The sequence below is a fragment of the Pelodiscus sinensis genome, chromosome 2 (genome assembly GCF_052426305.1).
Source record: "Pelodiscus sinensis isolate ZL-2025 chromosome 2, ASM5242630v1, whole genome shotgun sequence".
Lineage (NCBI taxonomy): Eukaryota > Metazoa > Chordata > Testudines > Trionychidae > Pelodiscus > Pelodiscus sinensis.
This window is the reverse complement of record NC_143053.1, coordinates 55400806-55422296: the sequence shown is the minus strand read 5'-3', so window position 1 is coordinate 55422296 and position 21491 is coordinate 55400806. Positions and strand designations below refer to the sequence as shown.

At 45.8% G+C, this 21491-nt stretch overlaps 1 protein-coding gene across 3 annotated transcripts; it reads left to right on the top strand.

Moving 5' to 3' along the window:
• The first annotated feature begins 1818 nt into the window (after positions 1–1818).
• On the top strand, positions 1819–20603 carry LY96 (lymphocyte antigen 96). Of its 3 annotated transcripts, none has more exons than XM_089776226.1 (5): positions 1819–2040; positions 8150–8203; positions 9827–9955; positions 11925–11977; positions 18374–20603. In XM_089776226.1, the coding sequence occupies exons 1-5, from the start codon at positions 1932–1934 to the stop codon at positions 18470–18472; spliced, it is 444 nt and encodes a 147-aa protein (XP_089632352.1). In that variant the 5' UTR covers positions 1819–1931; the 3' UTR covers positions 18473–20603. The 3 variants fall into 3 exon arrangements, with proteins under 3 accessions (XP_089632352.1, XP_075776616.1, XP_014433211.1); XM_075920501.2 differs by lacking the exon at positions 18374–20603 and adding an exon at positions 12131–18367 and having other exon boundaries at positions 1837–2040; positions 8117–8203; XM_014577725.4 differs by having other exon boundaries at positions 1845–2040; positions 8117–8203.
• The last annotated feature ends 888 nt before the right edge of the window (positions 20604–21491 follow it).

Sequence of the window (21491 nt, the reverse complement as noted above, 5' to 3'; positions counted from 1 at the left end):
AAACTCAAGCCCCAGAGGAGTTTGGGTTCTGTTCCATCTCCGCTCGCTTGGTTTGGTTTGTTCATCTGCCTGACCACTACAGCAACCTGCCATTCCTGAGACTGTGGTGAAGGCCCGGGATCTACTGTGGGACGGATCACCATCTCCAGCTGCTCACAGGGTGCTTCAGCCCACCACTGTGGCGATTGCCCAGTACAGTGGACCCCAGCTACCTGCGTCCACAGAATAATACCTTTGGACTCCTCAGTGTTCCTCCCTTGAGGCTGTCAAGCAGCCAACGGGTAGCAAGTCCTGAGCCTCGGCTGTCGCCTCCATCCTAGACAGACTGAGTATAGTTTATGTTCTCTTGCTAACTGTACTAGCCCCTATTATTTCAGAGGGTGAGGAATTGGTTTTCTTTTACAGTGTTGTGTTCTGGGTTTATGCTTATGCTGTTATCTGTTGTATACAATAGATCTCTTTTAAATTGGATATTGGAGTCTGTGTTTATTTTGGACTGGAGAAATCCGCTGGTGACAGATATGGTGGTTTCCAGGTCGGACCACCTTCTGGGACAAAGGCATTTACCATCTAGTTGGTCCCACACCAAATTACTAATGTGCTTTTGCTAGTAACAATGTGGTACAGCAACATAAGCCTGCAGTTCCTGCAAGACTCCAGTGACATCTGAGAGGGTGTTTGGGGCTTCTCTGAGGGCTTTCCTGAGGGGCTCCTCATGCCATTAGATGACTTGGGCATTTTCTAGTGGACTTCCATTCCAAATCCCATTTATAAGTACCAACAATGTGCTTAACCTTAAGGTAGACATGAAATGATGAAAATCTGTGCCCCAAAGAGCTTCTAGTATTTTATAAGAAAGAGAAGGCATAACAGAGCGAGGAACACAGAAGAGGGAATAACATAGAGGTAACTGGGTTTCTTTTCATTTATTTTTTAAATGTCGGTTAACTATATATGGACATTGCATCGGGGCCATGTGTGTGTGCATGTATAACTATAGAATCCGTGATGTCATTTTCCTACCCACTCTAATTTCCAATTATTCAGTATTTGGGCCTGGTGCTCTTTTGCAAATTGCATTCTTCAGGCAAGAGTACAGGAGCACTAATGATAAATGTGAAGAGAGAAATCAAAAGAGAAGAGGAAGCAAGGCTAGAGGACATGCTGCAACTTATATCAAGTTCACGTGTCTTTAGACTTGTCTTCACTAAATTTAATTGTGTTAAGCATTATTGTGATGAGTTAGCTGACGTGGTCATCTTCAGCATCATGTCAGCTAGTCACGATTAAGCCTTGTCCCGGCTAGGTTTGATATTATCATTTAATTAGATTCCCCTTAATTTTTCTTACAAATACTAAGATTTTCTAGTCATGGCAAGCTCCGTGTGATGTGTTCTTGGAAAATCTTTTGCTCATGTGTCTCAATAAAGAAATGAACTTTATAAAAATCAGGTGAATAAAGAGTTTCTAAATTTTTTGTATTGCACAGCAAAGCTCTCTTTAGCCATTATAATTTTGCTTTGAGATACTACTTCTGATAAATCAACTAAACTTCCTTTACACAATTGCAGTAATAATCTCTTTAGGTTTTTTATTTTCTTATTTTGTGTAAAATATTTTCTCTTTCATTATTCATGTGTGGTTTAAAACCGCATTGCTAATACAACCCAAATGGGATCTCTTTGGAAAAAAACAACAGCAAATGCAGATGTTTCCCTCGTTCCCATAACTTTATTACAAAAATAGTTGGAAGAAATGCAGTAATATATCAAATTAAGTGTACAGAGAATTTGAGGAAATGTAACACAAACACAAATCCCAGTAATCATGTGATATGACTAAGCCTAATTTTGTTCCTCTTTCCTAAAAACAAAGTATTCAAGTAAGATATTCACCCTGTTGTTGTTAGGAAGCTTTAAAGATATGTAAGCATGCTTCAGCTTGTTTTTTTCACTCTGTTTACTTCTGGGTTTATTGAATCACAAGGAAGAAAAGTGTTTTGTGAATCCTCGGAATTAAAAATATCGTATTCCTTTTGTGGTAAGTAAAGGATTATTTTATTTTAAATTTTGTTGACACAAGAATGGATATCCTTGCAGAAAATACTTGTCTTCCTTTCTCTTGTATTTGCTTCCTTGGGGTGTTCATAAAGATAAAGAAATGATTCACTAAAGATTTAAGAATAATTTTGCTCTTTTTTGGTAGATTGGGTGATTATATTTTATATTTGGCAGTTTCTGTTTGATAGCAGTGACACTGTGTGTCGTAGATATTTCCAAAATCCATGTTGTGGAAGGTATGGGAATAGGAAAGAGGTTAACTTCAGAGCTGGACAGGCATGTATATTGACTTTGGGAAAGCTTAGAAGACTAATTTAAATGTTTTCCCCTAATAATGTGATTAAACAACAAATTTACTGACACACGCATTTTCATAGAATGTGAAATTTAGCTATATGGAAAACAGGAAGATTTCATATGAATTTCTACTGGCCCCGGAAAACTGATGAAATGGTAGTTAACACAGTACAAGGTCTAAAAAAAGGAGTCGGGGGAGGGGCTTTCATTTTATTCTCAATTGTTTCTCTTTCCTCCCTACTTCTTTGTTGTAGTACAGAGAATTTAATTTAGGTCATGATCTGGCACTGAGTTACATGTGGGTGGCCCTTCACCCATAAAGCAAACCCCAATGATGCCAGCAGAGCTCTGTGTGGGCAGAAGAGTCATACCACATGGTGCCTGGTATAAGATCAGGGACTTAACTTGTATATTCCATAGGAAGAGGTCATGTCTTGTACAGTTCCATACCTGAGGTATTAGTAAGAATGAGTTATAACCTAAGACATGGCAGGAATATTTGCTGTTACAACTACTTTGAATTTTTCTTTTTGTTAAAATGTTAAAAAGTGCCTGTCCACAAGACAATAAGTTCATAATCTCATAGGGCATGTCTACACATCAAAGTTATTTTGAAATAAGAGCCCTTATTTTGAAATAACTTTCCTAGCGTCTACACAGCCAAACCACTATTTCGAAATAAATTCGAAATAGCGGCACGCTTATTTCAAATTTGGTAAACCTCATTCTACAAGGAATAACACCAAATTCAAAATAGCTATTTTGAACTAAGTGCTGTGTAGACACTTATTTCGAAATAGGGGGCCTCCAGCCTTCCCAGGGTGCCCTGGTGGCCACTCCAGCCTCAACCCAGAACTCTTCTCTCCCTCTCTGCTCCCTGGAGCCCTTAAATGGGTAGACTCTGGCCACAGTGCCTGTGCCAGCTCCAAGCCTGCCAGCAGTTGCTGCCCCTGACCCAGTGGCCCCAAAACATGAGCCAGCAAGCCACTGGCAGCCAGCCCTCCACCGCTCCCCAGGAGCAGTCTGCCAGCTCCCAGGAGCCTGCCAGGTTCCAGAGAAGGCTGGTGCCTTCCTGGTCCAGGGTGGAGATCATGGACCTTATTCAGGTTTGGGGGGAATGCCCCAACGTCCATATTCTCCGCACTGGATGGAGGAACATGGCCATCTATGGCAGGATAGCTGCCAGTCTGGCCACCAAAGGCCACATGCGAACCCAGGATCAGGTTTGCATGACAGTTAAGTTGGTCTGGCGAGACCCTGAGCCCTGAGCTTCCCCTCTCCCTTCTTCCCCTTGCTTCCCCATTCCAGCTCCCTCCTCCAAGGTTTTCCCCTCCCCTCTCCCACCCTCTCTTCTCCCCTCTCCCACCTCCTTTCCCCAGTCTAACCAGAGTTTCATTTCCTCCCCCTCAGTTTTATTAAATAAAGAGGGTTTGTGTTCACATGAAAATACCCGTATTTTATTTGACATCAGGAAGGGGGGCTAGGAAGGGGTAAGTGGAAGGATGTGAGGGACGAGTGAGGCACAAGCCCCCAGTTGGGCAGACTCTTAGTGCGCCTCAGGGTGGAAGCTCTCCCACAGGGCCTTCTGGATACTGACAGCCCCCCGATGGACCTTCTGGATGGCACCCTGCAGAAAGTGCAGCCAGGCTCACAGCAACGCATACAGGAGAAGAACCAGAGTGCCCAGGGGCAGCTCTGGTTCCCTGTTGCAGAGTGCTGTGGTGTCCTGAGTGAGGGCAATCAGAGCACACGGAGACAAAATGCTTTGCTGTCCCTCAGGGTATGTCTACACTACAAAGTTAATTCGAACTAACGGACGTTAGTTCGAATTAACTTTCATAGGCGCTACACTAGCGCTCCGCTAATTCGAACTTAATTCGAACTAGCGGAGGGATTAGTTCGAACTAGGAAAACCTCATTTTACGAGGACTAAGCCTAGTTCGAACTTAATTCGAACTAGTGGGAGGCTAGCCCTCCCCAGCTTTCCCTGGTGGCCACTCTGGCCAACACCAGGGAAACTCTATTGCCCCCCTCCTGGCCCCGGACCCCTTAAAGGGTCACAGGCTGGCTACGGTGCCCGTGCCAGGTGCAAGCCTACCAGCATCCAGTCAGCAGACCCTGCACCTGGCTTGCTCGAGCCAGCCACCCGATGTCCCCAGCCCTCCCCCTCTTCCCGGGACCAGGCTGGCGGCTCCGGGGAGCTTGCCTGGGACCGCAAGAGGCGGGCACCCGCCTGGGCTAGTGCGGACATCATGGACCTCGTCCACGAACTCCGCACTAGGCACAGGAAAGTGGCCGTCTAGGGCAGGAAGAGCTGCCAGCCTGGCCACCCAGAAGCAGGTGTGCATGAAAATCAAGGGGGTCCACTGAGACCCCCGACCCTGAGCCCTGAGCTTACAATGGCCGTACTGGGTCAGACCAAAGGTCCATCTAGCCCACTAGCCTGTCTGCCGACAGCGGCCAATCCTAGGGACCCTGAAGGGGATGGACCGAAGACAGTGACCAAGCCATTTGTCTCGTGCCATCCCTCTCCAGCCTTCCACAAACTTTGGGCAGGGACACCACTCCTACCCCCTGGCTAATACCACTCCATGGACCCAACCTCCATGAATTGATCTCACTTCTCTTTAAACTCTGTTCTAGTTGTAGCCTTCACAGCCTCCTGCAGCAAGGAGTTCCACAGGTTGACTCTTTGCTTTGTGAAGAAGAACTTTCTGTTATTAGTTTGAAGCCTGCTACCCATTCCTTTCCTTTGGTGTCCTCTCATTCTTCTATTATGGGAACTAATGAAGAACTTTTCTTGATGCACCCTCTCCACCCCACTTATGCTTTTATAGACCTCTATCCTATCCCCCCTCAGTCTCCTCTTTTCTAAACTGAAAAGTCCCAGTCTCTTTAGCCTCTCTTCATATGGGACCTGTTCCAAACCTCTGATCATTTTAGTTGCCCTCCCCTCTCCCACCCTCTCTCTTCCCCTCTCCCACCTCCTTTTCCTAGTCTCCCCGAGTTTTGTTCAATAAAGAGAGATTCTATTTTTGACCACACTTTTTCTTTATTTTGTACATGAGGAAGGGGGACTAGGGAGGGGTAAGTGGAAGGAGGTGAGGGAGGAATGGGGTACGAGCCCCCGATGGGGAGGACTGGGCTGGCTCTGCGGGCTTCTGGGGGTGGAAGCTCTCCTGCAGCCCCCCAATTGCCCCCTCTCCCCAGATGGCAGCCTGTGGCAAGTGCAGCCGGTCTGATGGCCGAGTGCTGTGATGTGCTCAGTGTGGGCACTCAGAGCACTCCAAGCCAGGACTGTTTTGCAAGCGGGGCACCCCTGAGAACTGTCTGTCCGGGGTGGGGGTCAGGTCCCTTTAAGCACAGCCCTCGGCTAGCCTGAGGCAGCAACTCCACGCTCTAAGTCCTCATCTGATGCCCTGCCGGCACTGCTTCCGGCCAGCCTTAACCCCGTTTCAGGGTCCACTTAATGTGGACATGCTAGTTCGAATTAGCAAAACGCTAATTCGAACTAGTTTTTCAGTCTGGATGCGTTAGTTCGAATTAGCTTAGTTCGAATTAACTAATTCGAACTAAGTTAGTTCGAATTAGCGCTGTAGTGTAGACATACCCTCATTGAGGTGGACAAGCAAGCAGGGAAACCTGATAACTGGCTGTCCAGGGGGATCCCTTTAAGCACAGACCTCAGATAGCCTCAGGCAGCAGCCCCACACAGTAAATCCTGAGCCCTGCTGGAACTGGTTCCGGCCAGCCTTAAATGTGATTCAGAGTCCACTCAATGTGGATGCGCTATTTTGAAATAGCAAAATGCTAGTTTGAAATGCATTTTGTGTGTAGATGCGTTATTTCAAAATAAGCTATTTCGAAATAACACTGTAGTGTAGACATACCCATAGTCATAGTACAGTAAGATGAGTTAGTATATCAGCTGATAAATACTACAATACAGGTTGGACCTCCCTCGTCCGACACCTTCAGGACCTGAGCTTTCCTGAATCAGGGAGTTTGCTGGACCAGGGAACGTCAGGGCTTCTCTGCTGGCTGCCCCGCTCCTGGGCTCCTCACCCTGGGGCTCCCTGCCCTACTACTGGCCCCACTAAAGCTGTCCCACCATGGCTCCCCACCTTGCTGCTTGCCAGCTTCTCTAGGGTTTCACGGGGTTCCTGGCAGAGACCACTTGGCCACTGCCAGTCCCACTGTTGCAGGGTGTTCCCTGGGGTTTCTGGCTGGGGCCACCCAGCTGCTGGTGGCCCTGCAGCCATTGGGGGTTGCTCAGCCGGTGCCACCCGGACACCCCACCCTAATGCTAGGGCTGCCCTGCTGCTTCCACCAGATGGATTCCAGCCATCAGCTCCTCTTCAGCCTGGGGTTCTCCAGTGGAGGCTGTTCTGTCACCCCAGCCCCCTTGCCACTGGGTGTTTCCCAGGGTTCCTGGCTGGGGTCACCTGGCCACAGATAACCCCGCTGCAACTGGGAGTTCCCTGGCTGGGACTGGGACTCTCCAGCCATGTGGCCCTGCTAATGCCGGGGGTTCCCTGGGCTGGGCGGGAGCTCCCCAGCCTCCATCTGGCCCTGCTGATTCCGGGAGAAGGGGGTGTCCCTGGCTGGGGCTCCCTGGCCACCGTCTGGCTAATGCTGGAGGTTCCGGGCCAGGGCGGGGGCTTCCCAGATGCTGCCTCGCCAAGCTGGGAGTGCTCCCCAACCCTTGTGTTGCTCCGCAGCTCTTTGGTCCAGCATCATCCCTGGCCCAGCTGGACCATGGATGTTGCCGGACCAGCGAGTCGCAGGTTTGAAAGGTTCAACCTGTACAATGTACCTCAAACTACTCCATGTCCTCAGTACTCTCCAGACCCTCCCTCAAGCCATGTCTTCACTAAGGGGGAAAGTAAGATATGTAAGTCCAGCTATGTTAATTACATTTACATTTCCACGCGGACTCCACAACTGGAGGCTTGCTCTCGTTGGCTTCCCTTATTCCTTGCGAGGAGCAGGAGTACTGGTGCCGATGGCAGTGCCCTCTGAGTTCAATTTACTAGACCCACTAAATCAAACTCTGGAAGATCAATCGCAGCAGCATCAATGTTCCTCCTAGTGAAGACATGGCCTCAGATTATGTTTTCATCATGGATAAAATGGTATATTGTGTCCTGTGAAGACAGAGCAAGTAAATGTAACCTGACTTGATTTCTGTCATTAAAAGAAAAGTACAGTATTGAACTGCATTTCTTCCAGGAGTGCTGTGCAGATGGAGATGGATGCTGAATTCTTATTAAAATGTGAAATAATAGGCTTTCCTACATTGAACAGAAAGTGCAATTTGTACTTTAGCCTGTATTTTACACTGTCATCTGCATCTTGTACTGCAGTGGTCACTCAGGAAAAAAAAAAAACATGATGTAGAACAATCTACTAAGGTTCCATTCTCCATACATTGGAAACCATGCTATCACAACAAAGTTTAAGCACTGTTTATGTTAGCAGGCTTGTAAGATAGTTTGCCTGACCAGTGTTTAAGAATCATGTTGGAAAACCATGTAATAGCATTCTTTTAACAACAGTATGGAAAATATGTATTTTCAAAACATACATAAATATAACAGCCTGTGTGTTATCCTCAAGCCAACAACCTATTGTTTTTAATACTTAATTTCCAAGTGGAATGATGTTATTTTTGTTTCTAAGTAGAAAGATAATTTAGAAATTTGTTTTGATGGAGAGCTCTATTCATGCTGACTTTATTCAATTTTTTAAAAATTTAGATTCTGTGGCCCATGTTTTTCTCGTTACTATAGTTCCTTGTTCCTTTAGCCAGCGAAATTGGAAAGGTACTGTTTTCTGGATTCCAAGTAAGTTATTTTTTGTGTTTTCCATCAAAATTTGGGGATTATATTCTATATTTGCAAGGGGATATTTAAGTAACTTCTATCTCTAGCCTTCTATTCTAAATGAGAAGGCTATTTAGGGGAAAATTTTCATTGTCAGACATGAAAAGATACATCATAATGATATAGAAAGAGCCTGATTTTCTAATACATTTTTGTAAAGACATGTGCACTAAAACATGACTCTCTTATCCATGCAATTACCATAATTTTACACACTAATCCAGCAGTTGTGCAAATTGTCACTTGGACAAAAAACTGTTAATTTGCTCATTTAGTTACTGAATGTAACATTAATGAATATTGTGCATAAATTGGGCACACAATTGCTCATGCACAATTTAGAAAATTCATTTAAAAGTATAGCCAAAGATTAAATGCCAAATTCACCTACCCAAACCCTGTCTAAAGTAGAAAAATAAATTGCACTTAAAATATGTGTTAGCTAACACATTTAACTCACAATTTTGAATGCTAGTATAGTTAGGATTTATACACCTTTAAGAATGTTAGCTCACTGTAGTCTATCCTAGGCCCTTTGTGGCATGATTCAGTGTCACCCAGCAGTCCCCCCACAGAGGGTATGTGATTTTGGTGGATCTTGAAGGGAGAGACACAGGGCCTACTACAACCAGTATCATGTCTCCTCCCTGTAATGATCACTTCCAAGTTTTCTCTTTTTCGCATCAACCATCTTCTTTAGTCAGTTAAGATGTTGAATGTAGCACTTGAATCCGGCAGAAGTACAAATGAGACAGCCTTGTTAAGATAGAGTACTACCATAGCTAAGGAGAAAAAGTGGTTAAATTCTTCTACCATTTCACTGAGCTTTTTGATTAAACAGAGGAGGAGCAACCCAGTTTTCAGATTGTGGGCATCGCAGGAAGAAGGAGCAGTTTTGTAGAAAAATTTCCAGTCTCTGCTATCCCACTTTATAAAGACAAATACCTAAAAATGTAGCAAAAGACTTGCGTTCTTTTCTTCCATTGTGCCGTTTATCCAAGTATGTAAAATGGGGTGTGTGTGATGATATTTAACTTGCAGAGTTGTTGGATTCAATTAATTTATGCTCATTCACTTCACTTTGAAAACACACAAAATTGTAGCCCCAATTCAGCAGTGTAATTAATCATGTTTAATTTTAATCACCTGTATGGAACAATTTGGATACATATATCGAAGTGCTGGAGACGGTAGAAAATTATTCATATTTCTTATGGATGGAAAATAACTTTTCAATTACAACTGTTACAATGACTTTTCATTTCAGTGACAACTCCAGTTTTCATTTAATATTTTTGTCCAAAAACGTGAACATTTGCAATTTAAAACCAAATAATTTATTTCAGGCTTTTGTTTTTTAGACGATACCCTCCAAAAATTCTGAAGATTTTTTTTCCTTGTGTGAAGTGAAGAATAATTTCCCAGCCAGTAACATCATACTTAAAAACCTTGCTGAGTCGCAGCTTATATGAGTACTAAGTTTAATATTCTAGTCTCCATTAATGTGCATGATTCTCACCCTTGTAAGGAGTGAATATATTTTATGGAGATTTCATCAATTTATGTTTTGCTTATTTTTAATAGGGAGTGATATAATCTTTATGAAGGTCAGGATAGAATTATGGTATAACACTGCAAAAGTATTAGATTCAAAACATATTGTTTGCCATGGATTTGATGATGACTTTTCATTTTGTGGAACGCTGAAGGGAGGTAAGCAGGGGAAGGGAGGGAATTTGATACACAGGGAACAGAATCCCGCCATAGGTTGGACCTTCCTGGTCGGCACCCTTGGGACCTAAACAGTCCTAAACCAGAAAGTTTGCTGAACCAGGGGAGGTCAAGGGTTCCTTCTGGCTGTCCACCCTGCTCCCAGATGCTAGCCCTGTCCTCTGGGCTCCACTTCCGGCCCCGGGTGGTGCTGCACTCCCACCATGACAGCCCCGCTGCCTCTGGCTTAGCCAAGGCTTCACTCTCCACTGCCAGCCCATTCCAGGCTGCACTCCTGACCCTGGCCAGCTGGGACTCTATAGTCCAGCAATATCTGTGATTCTGCCGGACCACAGATGTTGCTGGACCAGAGTAATGGATTTCAGAGGTTCAGTATATAGCTTCAAACACTGTTGTTGCTAGTAGGTTCCTTAGAAAGCTGTTTAACTGAGCAGCATAGACAGGGATTTTTCTGTGTCTGTGAATAGCTTTAGAGTTTAGACAATAATTCTTGCAAGAGGGCCACTTCACCAGTTTTAGTAGTGGTCCCAGGCTGGCTCCACCCCCTATGGCAGAAGGGGCCTATGGCAGAAGGGGCGGTTCCCTCTAGGCACTGCCTGCCCTTGGGGAAGAAAGGAGACTTTGTGCCCTCCCCCGCAGGGCAGGGGATCACATGAAATCTCTTGGCCACCATCCCCACAATGGCAAGGGTGCCCAGCATCCAGTGGGAACTGCCAGTCATTTTCAACAGCTGATGGTTCTCTCTGGTGTCTGCACGCCCTGGCAGGGGGCAGCGGAAACTTTGCACACACCCTGCCCAGGCCCTGATTGGCTTGGGGCAGAGGAGTGTGCAAAGTCTCTTGCCACGCTATCCTGCCACTGCGCACAGTGCCCAGAAGGAACCGCCTGCCACTTTGGAGAGTTAGCTCTGTTACTGTGTGCTTCTGGCAGGGGACAATAGACTTCGCACACACACCTTCCCCCAGTGCGAGGATGAGGGAGTGCGCAAAGTCTCTCACCCCCCACCCTGCTCTGTTAGGAGCATGCAGTGGCTAGAGGGAGCTGCCAGCTGCCCAAAGTGGCAGGCGGTTCCCTCTAGGTGCAGTGTGGGGTGATGGAGGGGAGGAGATTCTATGTGCTGTGCTTTCCCCAAGCCAATCGGGGCCTGAGCAGGGTGTATGCAAAGTTTCTTCCTCCCATCCCTGCCAGGGGTGCACGGGCACCAGAGGGAACTGCCAGCTGTTCAAAATGTCTGGCAGTTCCCTCTGGGCACTGTGAGCCTCTGGGGCAATGGGGGTGGGAGGTAGGCTGAGAGATTTCAAGAATACAAAATACAAGAATGCAAGCAATGAAGGATGAAGGATAAAATTGGCAAAGCAAAGGGGGCTGATGAAGAAGGTTTAAGAGAGACACAGAGGATGTGTCTACATTGCACCATAGCTTGAAATAAGAGACGCAATTTGAGCTACCCAAGTTGCATCTCTTATTTCAATCTTATTTAGAAAGCGTTTATTTTGTAATTTGACGCCGTCTACACAGCACCAAATTTTGAAATAACCCACTGTTCCGAAATGTCCCCTGCTCCTCATGGAATGAGGTTTACAGGGATATCGGAATAGTGAGCCCATTATATTTCAGTGTAGCGGGCTTGCTGTGAGGATGCAGGATAGCTATTTTGAGATACTCCTGTATCCTGGAATAGTGTTTCAGTGTAGACATAGCCGTAGGGCAGTAGAGGAGGCAGAATTATATAGTGTCTGTTAAACTTCGAATGCATACACTTATGATCTTCAGGCCACAAGCCAAACAAATTTCCCAGTTGCATTCTGTACTTTAAGGAAGACCTAAATAGAGAGTAAGAAATAAGGTCTCTATCCAATTCCCTCTGAAACTGACTGGTGTGTTTTATTTTATCATGGCTATGGACCAAACATAAGTAACCACTTCTGTTATAACTCTTCCTATTTTGCAGAGACGGTGAACACAACATTTCACATGAGCGGAGTAAGAACAACATTTCTAAAGGTATCTTCCAAAATATTACTGTGTCTAAGATATATGTTAATGGTTACAAAAATTACCAAAATAGCACACTGACATTTATTCTTCCCCTGAAAATAGTATTGCTCCAAAACTGTATAGAATTATACTGAATTATAATTTTGTTTCTTACTTCAGGAATGACTGTACTTGAGTGATAGGTGAACTCAAGTTATCCCTTGCTAATAGCTTTCTGAAGAGTTTATTTTAGAAAAGAAAATTAGCACAGGTAATATAACAAGACTTATGCAAGCAAATAGACAACTGTAAGGACTGTGAATACATAGTAATGATAAGAGATATCATGTAAATAAGAAAACTAACAGCCACTTTCGCCAAAGGGATTAACGTGTATATCACTCTAATGAGCCTATTATCATTTGGTGGTTCACTTAAGTTGGTACAGTCCCACCTATTTCCTTGCTTTCCATCTACAACTGTCTCATTTTGTCTTTCAGGTTCTCTTCTCCACTCCCTCCCTTCCTTGTTTTCCAAACATGCACACTCCTATCCTCACTTCAGGCAGTCTTTCTCTTTTCTTCCTCTCACTATGTCCAGGTCACTCTTCTATGTCTCTTTCCCTTATCTTCCCCATTTCCAAGTTCCCCTTTGTCACAGAGAAAAACTTTACTTTCCCTTTGCCCCACCTCCCTCTCCCATGTCCTCTCTTCCTCCTTTTGGTTATCCTGTCATCATCCTTTTCCCTTGTGTCACAACCAGCTAAAAGGGTTAGTGATGTATAAGTTGCCGTTGCTGATCTTTGGGCAGCAACTCTCTTCGCTGGATTATAGAAGGCATCTATGCTCCATGGTGTGCTTGCTAAGATCTGCCTATCACTGAAGTTTGGGAAGTCACCAGGCTCTGCATCCCCATCCGCAGTCAGATGGGACTGTCAGCCAGCGGGTAGAACAGGAGGCTTATTAGTTGATGGGGGCACAGCATAGAACAGACTTGGCAGCACAGTCACCTGAAGCAGTCAGTAAAATCCATCTGGGGAGAGGGGGCTCAGAGCCAAAGGCCCTGACCCCCCTCTCTATACTCCAAGTCAGCAAGACTAAGCAGCATACTCAGCAGCCTGTCCCAGCCTTACAGCCAGCCCTGCCTCTGGCCTTTGTCCTGCTTCCTGGGGAAAAGAACATAAGAACATAAAGACGGACATACTGGTCAGGCCAAAGGTCCATCTAGCCCATTATCCTGTCTTTCAACAGTGGCCAATGCCAGATGCCCCAGAGGGATTGAATAGAACAGGGAATCAAGTGATCCCTCTCCTATTATCTATTTCCAGCCTCTGACAAAGGCTAGTGACACCGATCCCTACCCATCCTGGCTAATAATCACCTAGTCACACAGCCGTCCTGAATTCATGTGACAGAAAGCATCAGCCATTGTATTTGTGGGTAAGGCTACCACACCAAAATTCACATAGCTATTTAGGTATTGGTGCAGTGCCCAGGGAAACTGATGCATACACATGGGATTACTACAGGACAATAGAAATCACATGCCACATAACAAGGGGAATAAAACCCACACAATACCCACTTGTCACAGTGGCAAATTGGCCAGCAGAAGGCCATGGCCCCCGACCAGCTCCCTCTGCCTGGCTGGCCATCAGAGGGATGTGGAGCACAGATGCAGAAGGGAAAGAGGTAGTTGTCAGAACTTGGCTGCAGGGAGGGTGTGTTTTTTGTGTGTGCATGCCCTGCACATGAACACTCAATATATGTGCATTATTGTTTGAAGTAGTGAATGACTGATGGGTCTGTGACCATTTTTTCTTGCTATTCATGGATGTCAGACTGTAACACCTACCTCTTAGATAAACAAATATTTCTTGTTATCTTTGCCCAAATAGCTATTGATGTGAGGGAAAACCCTTCTTAAGGCCTGTTTTACACTAGGAGTTTACACCAAATTTAACCATATATATCATTTTCTAAATGATGCATCCACACCACCAAACCTGTTTCACTGAAATTTAGGGCCGTTGAAGTTGATGTCAGTTACTCCTGATTTCATGAGGAGTAACGCTATTCCCGACTTTGCCTGGTTGAGTTTATGATAGTGTAGATGCACCGATGGTGAAAGTCGAGGCTATTGGCCTCCAGGAGGCATCCCACAATGGCCCATTCTGACCACTCTGGCCAGAACTTGAACCTCTTCTGCTCTCCAGGTGATCAGGAAAAGCGCAGTGAAAGTTTGAATTTCATTTCCCGTGTGGCCAGTGTTGCGACCACACCTCAAAGTAAGCAGCACACTTGAGCAGCATACGTGGCCATAATTTCTAATACTTCCACGATTTCCAATACTTCATCTCTTATGGGCTCCACTTCCCAGTGGCACAAAAGAGCACCAGGAATGTCCGGGAGATCTTGGTCCTCATTGAGGCATGGGGAGAGTAATCCATTCTCTCCGAGCTCCAAACCAGCAAAGAAAATGTGGACATTTACACAAAGATCACAAACTGCTTGGTGGTCAAAGGATATTCCAGGGATGCCCAGCAGTGCAGTCAAAATAAAGGCGCTGAAGCAGTCCTACCATAAGGCAAAGCAGGTGAATCGCTGGTCTGGTGCAAGACCGCACACATGCCAGTTCTGTGAACAGCTGGATGTGATTCTGGGGGCGTGGACCCGACCAGCTTCCCAAGCCTCACCATGGAGGCCAGCCAAGACATTCCTGGCATCAGTGTGGAGGACAGTGTAGTGGGAGTAGGAGGGGGGGAGGGAAAGATGGGGAGAGGAGAATAGCCAGCCAGTTATGGGCGAGAACCAAGAACTTTTTATCATGTTGGAGCCACTCCCCTCCTCCCAAGATGTCTCCTCTTCAAGCACTGATCCTGGGGCGGGCACTTCTGGTGAGTTCACAATTTTTTCTTATTTCAACGGGTTAAGGCAATTGGGCGTGATGTATGATGTGCTCTGTGCCTATCCAGCGTGGGGGTCCTAGAACAGCTTGTTAAAGTGTCTGCAGATGGAGCAGAAATCTTCCCTGCACATCTCCATGAAACTCTCAGATAGGAACTCTTTGATCCTTCTCACAAGGTTTCTGGGGAGGCCACCTTTATTCCGTCCTCCATGGTAGGACACCTTCCCATGCCAAGCCACCAGTAAGTGGTCTGGCATCATCAGACTACAAAGCATTGCAGCATAAGGCCTAGAGTTATAGCCACATTCAGTCAGCTCCAGTCACTCTATGTGATTTGGAGCAGACTGGTATCTTTCATAGCTACCTGGATGAAGGAGGAAGGGAGGCTATTAGCACTCTCTCCAGGAAGCTGTGTGTGCTGGGCACAGGTCCCTCACTCCTTCCCCCTGCAGGCTCCTGTGAGCTGGGAAAGTAGCCTACCTGCCCCAGGACATGGGGTAGGGAGGAACTCAAGGGCAGCCTTATCCTCCAGGACCTCAGGAGGCAAAAGGCTGCCCTTCACGTGTTTCTGAGCCCTCTTTCCCCCGTGTTTTCTCACCATGGACTTCTTTTATTTCCCTGCTGATCATAAAAATGCATGATCTCTGAACAACAGTCTCTTTACTGCTTGTACTGAAGAGGTGGGATGGGGGATTAAAGGCAAACACGGGGAATGCAGGGGTACCTTGTTGAAAGCAATGTGCATGAGTCTCAAAACTGGCCATTCAGAAAACTCCTTCAAAGCCTCTCTTATTTGCGCTGCACTGCCTCACACTATGCTCTCTTTATCACCCTGGTGTCTAGCTGCTCAAAGTTTCTGGCTAGGTGCTCAGCCTCAGCCTCCCACCCTGCCAGATAACTTTCCCCCTTGCTCTTGCGCAGATTATGGAGCACACAGCATGCTGACACCTCGTTCCACGAGGAGTAACAGTAGTTCGGAATAGGAAGCCTAATCTGAATTAACTACTTCGTGCTGCGTGTAGCCGCGGGCACGGAGTCCGAACTAGCGGGGCTTTAAAAATGGTGGCACCCGGCAAGATGCAAATGAAGCCCAGGAAATTCAAATCCTGGGCTTCATTTGCAACTTCGGTTGCCTACATTAACCACCCTAGTTCGAACTAGGGTGGTAGTGTAGACATACCCTTGGATGCCTATCTCACACCTAATCCCCAGTGTGAACCTCTAAACTGATTGAGATAGGCATGGTAACACCTGTCTCCTGGTCAAGCAAGTGTGCTCAGAGCATGGCTAAAGCCACCCAATCCAGCCAGAGAGATGGGGAAGAGAGGATGATGAAGGGCCTCCCTTGTAACCTTTAGCCTAATATAGTGTTTCTCAAAGTGGGCTGTAGGCCATTAAGTAAACAAACCAGAGCAGCCTGTTAGCAGCTTTCTCAAAGCGAGGCTGCAGCTCACTCTGAGAAACACTGGCCTAGTGGTTAGTGGAATCTGGGGATCTGTGTACACTTCCACTCTGCCTGATGAGTAGGAATTTGAACAGGGCCCTCCTGCATTTCAGGTGAGCACCCTGGACCTTGAGATATGGGATATTCTGATGTGGGGGTGTTTCTTGTTAAAACCATTTCATTTTGTATTACAAGTTTAATTGTTAATTGGTCCAGAGAGTGATTGAAAATAACTGTATAGTCTATAACTGTACAATCCATTCCCCTCATCAGGAAGAGTGGAAATTGAATCTCATTTCCTGTGTCCCAGGTGAGTGTCCTAACCACTTGATTAAAGATTATTGTTAGGGCCCTTCCAAATTCATGGCCTTGTAAAACACATCACAGTCCATGAAATCTGGTCTCTACTATAGTATCACATCAGTAGCAGCAGAGAAGTAAGGGTATGTCTACACTACAAAGTTAATTCGAACTAACGGATGTTAGTTCAAATTAACTTTGATAGGCGCTACACTAGCGCTCCGCTAGTTCGAACTTAATTTGAACTAGCGGAGCGCTTAGTTCGAACTAGGTAAACCTCATTTTACGAGGACTAAGCCTAGTTCGAACTTACTAGTTCGAATTAAGGGGTGTGTAGCCCCTTAATTCGAACTAGTGGGAAGCTAGCCCTCCCCAGCTTTCCCTGGTGGCCACTCTGGCCAACACCAGGGAAACTCTATTGCCCCCCTCCCGGCCTCGGACCCCTTAAAGGGGCACAGGCTGGCTACGATGCCCATGCCAGGTGCAAGCCTGCCAGCACCCAGTCAGCAGACCCTGCACCTGGAATGGCTCGAGCCAGCCACCCGATGCCCCCCAGCCCTCCGCCTCTTCCTGGGACCAGGCTGGCGGCTCCCGGGAGCTTGCCCAGGACCGCAAGAGGCGGGCACCCGCCTGGTCCAGTGCAGACATTGTGGACCTCGTCCACGACCTCCGCACTAGGCACAGGAAAGCAGCCGTCTAGGGCAGGAGAGCTGCCAGCCTGGCCACCCAGGAGCAGGTTTGCATGAAAATCAAGGTGGTCCACTGAGACCCCCGACCCTGAGCCCTTAGCTTAGAATGGCCGTACTGGGTCAGACCAAAGGTCCATCTAGCCCAGTAGCCTGTCTGCCGTCAGCAGCCAACCCTAGGGACCCTGGAGGGGATGGACCAAAGACAGTGACCAAGCCATTTGTCTCGTGCCATCCCTCTCCAGCCTTCCACAAACTTTGGGCAGGGACGCCACTCCTACCCCCTGGCTAATACCACTCAATGGACCCAACCTCCATGAATTGATCTCACTTCTCTTTAAACTCTGTTCTAGTTGTAGCCTTCACATCCTCCTGCAGCAAGGAGTTCCACAGGTTGACTCCACCAGGACATTCAAGATTTATAAAGTGCTTAACTGTGATCCTGTTGGATCTTGTGCAAAAAATAGTATGTGATCATGTAATTAAAGGCTGCATCATAATGCATATGCACAAAAGGTCATCTTAATTCTTCATTTTCTAATTTCTGCATGCTTGGTGTTGCAAACTTAATAAAATTCTTTTAATATAGCAGTTTTTAAATTGAATTTCCCAAATTAAAAAACAAACAAACAGAAATCTCACCATGTGACGAGATACTGACACCCACACAGGTAATCAACAAGGTTGGAACCTTTGAGTCCACCACACAGACCTCTGCCATTTGAGCAAATATAATAAATGATAGCAGTAGCAGGTTGCCATTCTCTGTGAATCAGCACTAGAATGGATGAGACAGACACTTTGCCAGTGTGTTTCACAGCCTTGTTCTTTCAGCAATGGAGTTTTGAGAGACAAGAATTGGTTTCCATTCCAGGCTTTGGAGGGGAATATGGTCCTGTGGTCACATACTTTTCTGTCTTTTTGTTTTCTCCCAAACCTGACTCCTTCTGCCCTTGTTAACTTCAGCCTGTCCCTGTGCAAGACCTATTTCTCCCCTACCTGGGCTCCTTATCCTAGTCTTCTCTCCCCAGATTTTGGGCTGAAAAGTGGTAACAAACTTATGTGACTTTTCCCCCTTTGTTTTAGGGATTATATACAATTATTATAAGAGGATTCTCTGATCATTCTGAGAAGAACTTGCTTTTTTGTGTGAATTTCAACTTGTTAATGAAAACAGACGGTTAAGGTATTTTGGAATATGATGGCTGTTTCAAATAATTACAGAACACAAGAACTGCTTCTGCAAGGAACTGGAATTTTATCACTGAAATTAAAAAAACAGATTGATTTTACATGAGTAAGAATGCAAAATGCTCTTTATTGTATATATAATTATAAGGAAGAGGAGTAGTCTCATCCATTCATATACTTGCTATAATCAAATTGTCCGCCAATTTGTGCAAAATTTCTATGTGAAAACTAGATTTAAATGCATGCTGCTTAATCTACCGAATGAACTTGGTGTCATCATTAATTGTATTTCAGTTCTACCTTTTTGTGCTATGCAGAATGTATGTACTTCAGTCTCTGCTAAGCTAAGACAAGAATGTTTGCTTGAATTTATCTGATATCAAAAATGTATTGTATGGCCCTGTTTTTCATCTTGACTATAAATCTTTTTTGTACAATCAATGTAGAATTAATGTTTTTATTTTCTTGTTTATTCTGTCTGTTTAGCTTCGGTACTATTTTATCATCAATAATTTATTTGCACTGCCAAACATAACAATGAAGTGAAAGGCTTTTTAGCACTCCATGAAAGGAGGTCAGTGATCTCTGATCATCTGGCAGCAACTGATGGTGATAATAGCATCTGAAACAGAGTGGGCCAGGGGCAGCAGTTTCACTCCTTAAATAGCCTAGGCACAACCTACTGATGTCCTGGTCCCTGCTTGGGGTGGTGGTGGCAGGATTATCCACACAAGCCATTCCTTGGGATAGCAGATGGCCTGCTACTGTTCAAGTACGCAAGTGATTTATTCTTCCATAGCTAACCTCTGGCAGGCCAGGGTGTCCCAGCCTTCTGATGCTATTCATTAGGTTGAGCATTCCTCACCATATGAGCAAGTGGGACCTTTGTGAATGGACACTTCGCATCAGCCCAGCAGATCTCCATGTGGAGGGTGCCAAGAGCCCTGTGTGAGTAAGTGGTGACTGGAAGGGTGAGTGTGGTGACTTTCCTCAAAGAGGCTACCATTTACTCCAGGGAGAATTCTGTGCTACTCCACAGGCATAATTAATGAGCTGTTCATAATTTAGTATTTTTTGCACTGATAAAAGCTTCTGCTGAAAAGTTGCTGCAGTTCTGCCTTTTGCCCGCTAGAGAGCACTTTTAGCCAGCTAGGGAAGAGAAAGAGCCTAAAGAGACTTCAGAGTCTTCTTCATAGCACCTGACAGGCCAGGTCAGGAAGCAGGGGCTAGGGGCAGCTGTGGGTTAGATAAGGGCTCATAAGGGCTAATGCGGGAGGACAGAGTAGGGCAGGAGCTGAAAGGGAATGGAAGTGCAGGGTCACATGCAGGGCCATCTTTAGGATTTATGGTGCTCTAGGCGGGATTATTAAACTGGTGCCCCTATGCCTGACCTGCTCTTAGCAACATAAGCTTACAGTATTGGAAAACTTGCCATATGCACATTATTAAAAACTGTTTAACTTAATTAAGCACACTGTAATGCTGATGGACTAACACTAAAGAAGTAGCACTATAGAAAAAATTCTGATTCATTGATAGAATGATGCAAATAATATTTTTTAAATTTTGTCAACATTTTATTGGAAATTTATATGAAGAGGTTTTGAAACAAGGATTTGTTTTTAATTAAAAGCAATCTTTCTGGCTTTTTTGGCTGCAAAATCAGTAATAATGTCATTGTATGACAAAAACACAGTGATGTCTTCTTCATTGCAAAAATAGCAAGACCAGTCAAACGATCCTGACTCATTGTAGAATGGATTTAGTTTTTAATGAGCTTTAGTTTTGAGAAACTCCATTCACCTGATGCTACTGGACAGGCTACAGGGGTCCCAGAATCCTGCCCTCATTCACCAGCTGCAAGATGGGGGCCAGCTGAAGGCCAGGGTTGGCCCATGGAGCCTTGCTCACCCCAGACAAACTTGAGGCCAGGCCCAGCCCATGCAGGTCCATCTCCTCTCCTGGAGGAGCTGCTGACAGGAAAGTGAAGCTCTGTCCCCCTGGGAGGAGTCATCAGCACAGCATTGTCACCCTTGTAAGCCCCATAATCTCTTTCAGCTCCCTCTGAGTTCTGTACCCTCTTCCTGCTGCCCTTACTCCTGCTCCCCCCTCCCTACCCTGAGCCCCCCTCTGTCCTGAATCCATCCCCCTGCCCTCACTCTATCACCTTCTGCCCTGAGCTGCTGCCACAAACCTTCCAGCCCCCTGCCCACACATCTTAACCCCAACCCCTTACCAAGAGTCCCCCATATCTCTGCCCTGACTCCAGCCCTGCAACCTTATACTCCTGCCCTAACTCCTCGCATCAAACCCTGTGCCCTCAGCCCCCTACCTCCTGCCTTCACTCTAGCACCCTTTGACCCCTGCCCTGAGTTCCCCAACTCTCCCAACTGCCTGCCCTCACTCCTGTACCCCCACCCCTTTTATTGTAGCACAAGACAGAAAACTTGCAAATATTGTCCACCAAAAAACTATATCTGATGTTTTAATCACTTTCCTTCTGATATTAATACAAACTTCCTTTTTCCCTTCATTTTTGAAAAATTCTATCATTTAAATATAACACATACATTTTCCTTTTATTTTGTAACCTCTCCCCCTCCACTCCCTCCCCAAAATTACCCCTTAAAGACCCAGATATGCTCATAGGGACATAAATATGTAGGGTTCGCTCCTCTTGAGCCGGTGTATAGGCAAAAAGTGAAACCTCTCCGTTTTTGTGACCGTCACAGTTTCTGTCATACATACATGACATTCGGTACAACTGCTCAGGAATTGCTACCTTTGCTGGCTGGTTGCAAAGTCAGAGGAACTGTGTTTTTTGGTAGAAAAATCTCTCAATTTGCTACCTCCGCTGCACCGGCACCTCCCACCATCATGTATCCACGCAGAGCCACAACGCAGCACTGCCTTTGCGACCACTTAACACCAAAAGGTGCGACAGTCACAGTGAGTGGCCCCAGCTAGCAGCGGGGAAGACAGCTGCTGAACAAGGAGGAGCCAGGGCAAGAGT